At 48.1% G+C, this 5,362-nt stretch overlaps 1 protein-coding gene across 3 annotated transcripts; it reads right to left on the minus strand.

Annotated features, from left to right (window-relative positions):
• Positions 1 to 748: 748 nt before the first annotated feature.
• On the minus strand, positions 749 to 5,100 carry MAL (mal, T-cell differentiation protein). 3 transcript variants are annotated; one of them, XM_009584015.1, is made up of 4 exons: positions 5,014 to 5,100; positions 1,383 to 1,550; positions 1,073 to 1,210; positions 749 to 823 (listed from the first exon to the last, which is right to left on the minus strand). In XM_009584015.1, exons 1-4 carry the CDS (start codon positions 5,098 to 5,100, stop codon positions 749 to 751), a joined length of 468 nt encoding a protein of 155 aa, XP_009582310.1. The 3 variants fall into 3 exon arrangements, with proteins under 3 accessions (XP_009582310.1, XP_009582311.1, XP_009582312.1); XM_009584016.1 differs by lacking the exon at positions 1,073 to 1,210; XM_009584017.1 differs by lacking the exons at positions 1,073 to 1,210; positions 1,383 to 1,550.
• Between the last annotated feature and the right edge of the window lie 262 nt (positions 5,101 to 5,362).

Below are 5,362 nucleotides of genomic sequence, written 5' to 3' on the forward strand. Positions count from 1 at the left end.
GAGAGCAGCCATGCACCAAAGACAAGAGTTGATTGCCTCTGCTTATTCAAGATGTTATTCTAATCATCCATACAATTCTCCTACAGTCTACCACACACCTTCTAAGTTGTATTTTGTAGGGGGATTAAAGACAGCGGTAATTCCTGGCATTATCGCTGTGCCTCATAATTCAGCAATACCCATCAGGGGTTGCAATAACTCATATTGCCCCTGAGGCAAGTTAAATATTATTTCTGTTTCTCATCACAAGTCAGAGATGGCATTTCCAGAAACTACGTGAAAATGTTCTTTTGGCAGAGCAGGTTTAGGGAGGAAAACAGGCTTACATGGACGGGCAGCAATTAAAATGACCCAGTTTCATACCCATGTTCCTTAGTGCCAGTTGTTCAGGCTTCCCCTGATAGCAATAACAACCCTGGAGGCATAAAGGTGTGGTTCAGGGAGATTTTAGCAGTTTGAACCCAACAATATTATTCCTTTTAAAGCTGGATGTTTTTCTATTTGGGCCACGATTACCAGCATCAAACTGTACCCAACCCAGAAAAGACTGAAGGGAAACAGATTGTGCCAGGATATAGCTTTCTCTGTCAGGCTCTTTGTCTTCATTGCCATGGTCCCACATAAAAAGCTGCTTGTTTATAGTATATACATTAAAAAACAAAACCCAAACCCAGCCTGGAAACTGCAGTCGTTGGACAACTTTCGTGTTCATGGGGTGACCACAAGACACACTTGCAAGGGGAGGCTCTTAGGATGATTTCCATCGCAGGAGTGAGTACACCTTATGGATCACGTACATCAGGGTAGCTAAGAATGCAAATACCTACAATGGAAAAACATATCAGCCAGTTAACTTTTTATTGTATGGTATGAGTTCCCGCACTGAACAAACACCTCGTGATGCATTATATTTGTATTGACTCTTGCATGTTTGGAGACATTCATGCATAGTAGGACCGGGACTAGTTTCTCTCCCCCCCTCCCTGAATGGTCGGTGCAAGTAAAGATTTGCCCTTGAGGCCACTCCACAGTCACCTCCTCACCTTCCCTCCCCTGCTTGCCAGGCACTCACCACAGCAGCAATGTTCTCCTGGTAGATGGTCATTATCACAGGGTCACTAGACAAAAAGCCGGTGTCATAAGTGAAGTAGGCTTCCAACACAGCAGCACTGAGGTAGAACAGAGCTGCTGTCTCCTGGCAGATGACATCCTAAGAAACAAGGATCACACAGTCACTTCCAAGGAGGGAGCACAGGGTGAAGGGGAAAAAAAAGGAACCACATAAGCAAGCCCCAGCCTGCAATTTGGAGTGCAGTAGCAGCAATTGTCTACCAGTGATACGAGGGAGGGGAGAGGCCCTGAGGTTTGTCACATCCGCTTACCAAGGTGACCCAAGAGCTGCTGCCCCCATGCGCCCCGCAGATATAGAGGCACAGGAGGGTGGTGGACATGACGAAGCAGAACACAGAGACGAACATCACCCAGCCTTGCAGAATGGGTGTCGGGACCTTCGAGGATGCCACCAGGATCCAGACAAGGCCCCCAAAGATCTGCAAGAGAAAGTGGGAGAGAAGGCGAGCATGGGATCAGTTGGCTTATCCAGAGCAGAGCCAAAAGCCATGCACGCCTCTGGCACTAGCACTGCACATGGCAATAGCCCAGGGATGCCTTTGAGTTCTTCCCAGCCTCTACTTGAAACTGGGTATTTAGCTGGGAGCATCTGCCTCTGATCTTGACCCAAAAAAAGCCTTGCTGTAGCTCTGCCTCCTGGTGTCACTGCCGTTCACGCCCTCCCCACATCAGTGTGCTCAGGAGGCTGGTTCAGACATTTTTGAAGGCTGGTTTCGATGAACAGGGAGGAATATTTCAATAGGGCATGTTTGCTTCACACCCAGTGTGGCAGATCCCTGGAAGGAGTGGTGTCAAACCCAGCTCACCTGCACTAACAGCACAAACATGTGGCCTCATGAAGGCCACAGACATGGCCTTAATGAAGGCCATGTGCAAATGTCACCCTGAAAGGAGAGAGAACGGGTTGAAGAGAGGTAGTAGGGTCGGCTTTATTCTCTGAGGTAGGGGAAATAAGGTTGAGGCTCCCAGCAATTCCTGGGAAAGGGGGCTTGTATTGCTGCTCCAGCTATTGGGTCGTCCTTCATTGGCTACACTGGAGCAGTGCAAGGTACCAGCTGCTGGTCCAGTAGCAGATGGGACCCCATTCTTCTCAGCCAGCCTTGGGAGTTTGCTATGGGTTTTCTGGTGGGGTGGGGAACACAAGGCTCCATATATTTAGGCCTATATCTATGCTCCATCCTTTCTCCACCACCAGATTCCTACACAAGACAATGAGAGCACGATGTCCAATGCTGCGGAGTGTCTGAGCTGCGAGTGGTGTCTTTGCACTAAAATCCACTCAGCAGCTTTTCTCTGCTACAAATCAGCCCAGTTGTTTTTTGAACCTGTGCAAAGTTTAGTCTATGCAGCATCCTATGATAAGGAGTTCCTCAGCTGAACCCACACTGTGTGGAGACTGGTGCTGCTGTGGAGACCTATCCCTCATCACTGGCTGGTCTTGGATTTGCAGGCAAATCTCCAGAGGTAAGAGAGCCTCACTGACGCTAAGATCATTCTGATCGCCAGTGTACCCCAGGCCAGCCTTTGCCAGCATCCAAGTGCCAACTCATACAAATCATCACATTACCATTTCCTTGGAGGCATTTTGCAAGTGGAAAAAAAGTTTCTGATTCATGATACTCAGAAAGTGTCACATCATTTGTGTCACCCCACATTTGTAGGAAAGTTCATTGGTTACATTACGCAAATTGATACATTAAATCAATGATGTGGTTGAGACCTTGCAAATATCTGAATGAAAATATGTCATCCAAAGTGCTGCTCTTTTGGTCCCTCTTGTAACAACCAAAGACTGACACTTGAACACTAATCCAGTCCCTGTAATAACTCTTGTGGTGACACCATGAGTGCGTTGCAGCTAAAGATCCTGGAGAAAACCTTACAGTTGCCCCATTAAAATCCAACACAACTGGGGTGAGATAGGAGGTTGGGGGAAGAAGTATCACTTCTCATTTCTTACCACTCCCCATCTCTCCTTTCTGCAGGATGTGATTTCTCACTCAGGCAAGTGTGTTTGACATGGTCTGATTACTGACTTTGGTTTTATGGTGCTGCTCTTCAGCAGACTCTTAAAAATGAGGAAAAGGTCAAGAGGCTTTCAGTAACAACCCACAGCAGGTTGCGGACAGCAGTCTAAGAAAAACTTATCTTTTAAATAGTCTTTTACAAAGCAAACATATCTGTTTTCAGCTTGTTTCAGCTTTTCCACATGGGCCTGGCTATGCACCTATGCAGAAAGCTCTTCAAATAAAGCAGATTACAAGAATTAAACCCAGCCTCACAGAATAAAAACGGTAGTCCTTAATCAGCACATCCAGATGTGGCATCATCTGAGCTGCAGGCAGAACTTTCTGGCATTTTTGCAACTGTCTTAGCATTTGAAATGCCCAATTTTTTTTGTAGTTACCATATTAACCCACTGCAGGCAACCTCAGATTCCACTAAGGATTGAGAAACTCTTTATTCTTCTGAATGCTGTGATTCAAGGCAGCCGCCTCCTTTGTACACAGCAGAGATAATGCAGCTGCGCAACCTAGAGTCATACACCTCCGGAGATGGAGAAATCCGGTTATGCAGCATTTCTCTTTCCTGGGTGGTTCCTGAGCCTTTAGGATGCACATTTCCAGATCTTACCCAAACCAAAGGATAGGGTGCTTATTTTTGCCTCATTAAGCAAGCTGCCTTGCCAAATCCCCTGGAGACAGGAATTACAAACAAACTGTTCAAGGCACAGCCAGTACTGTAAGCATGCTCAGCACCAGGACTAGTACAACCCAGTGGCAGGGGTGGCTGGCAAGCGTCTGCCCAGCCAGAAAGTCCACAGGGACTTTGCATCCTCGTTCATGCAGCTGCAGGAAACCTGGACCTTGCTCTCAGGGCCTGGGCACAGAGACCAAGTCCCCAGAACATATTTGGAGGAGCTGAGGCAACTCTCCACACATCGGTAATGCCTGCTGTAACCCAATTCCCTTTTGCTTGACTGCTATCACTAGAAGAATGAAGTAAATGCTGTAAATCCCAGGAGGGTGGACTGAGTTGGGTGACAGGGAACGATTTGGTCCCAGATAGCAAAGTTGAAGTTTTTAGCATGAAATAATCTGAGTGCCATCCTATAACACTCAGTCAAACCCCTCAATGCTGGATGAAAGTGCTCAGGTTTTGGAAAAAGCCTCTCAAACCGCTGTGAGAAGAGCAGGTTTCATGGGCGGGGGCAGAGGACGCAGGAAAAAGGTTCTAGTTGAAACTTTCCATATTTTAGTGCTCACAGCAACTGCTTTTAATCACCTGTGCCAAATCCATTAAGATTATGATCTCCTGCTCAATGAAATCACAATATGGGAAGAAGTTACAACGTGTAACTCTTGCCCACACCCCCAGGTCCAGCACTCTGCCCCTCCAGTGCAGGAACATTGCAGCTGAGCCGTACAGCTTTGGCAGCCTAGGCTCTTTGCTGCTGCGAGCAATTACCTCAGCTAGCCTTTACCCCCTGCTTTAAGCAAGCAGTTTATCCACTGCCCGTATCAGCTGCTAAAATTGTCTTCCAATTAATTAATTGGCTCAATTTGGCAACCTAGTTTAAACCCACCAGCAATCCCTCCAATTTTGTTAGGCAGGAAATTACAAAACGTTTTCAGAGGCATCACAGAAATCCCCTGCAGACTAAAGGAGAGCTTCAGAGCCCTCAGCTCAGGGCTTGTGGTTTTCCTTGAGATGAGCTAGGCAGCAGGGGCTGCCCCCAGACCCTTGTGGCTCAGGAGCCTGGTGTGGCTCCTGAACCACATGCTCTGTGTCAGGTCTCATCCCTCAGACACCTGCAGCATGAAGTGTGCTGGGTGCCCCACAAGCAGCATCTGCCCTCCCCAGGGAAAAACCAGCACTCACGATTTCAGGAATGAAGAGCACATCTGGGAAAGTTGTCAGGACAGCCAGGCCGCTGGGCAAAGAAGTGGTGGAAGTTGCCGAGGACATTGCGAGCCTCTCCCACGGTGACTGTCAGCCGCTCTGGCTCTAGCTGCTGGAGGTAGCTGCCAAATGCAGCCTCCTTCCTTCCCTCCCTCTCTCTCTCTCTTCCTCCTTCCCTCCCCTTCTTCCTGCTCTTCCTTCTTCCCTCCCTCTTTCCTGCTGGCAGGTGAAGACAGCTGTGAATGGCACAGGTGTGGCCAAACCCTGTGACCAGGGGTTACTTGGTGGCTGATGGGAGCCACACGAGAGGTTTTCAGGAGATGTGGGC

This window comes from Fulmarus glacialis, unplaced genomic scaffold (genome assembly GCF_000690835.1).
Source record: "Fulmarus glacialis isolate BGI_N327 unplaced genomic scaffold, ASM69083v1 scaffold3158, whole genome shotgun sequence".
Classification (NCBI taxonomy): Eukaryota; Metazoa; Chordata; class Aves; order Procellariiformes; family Procellariidae; genus Fulmarus; species Fulmarus glacialis.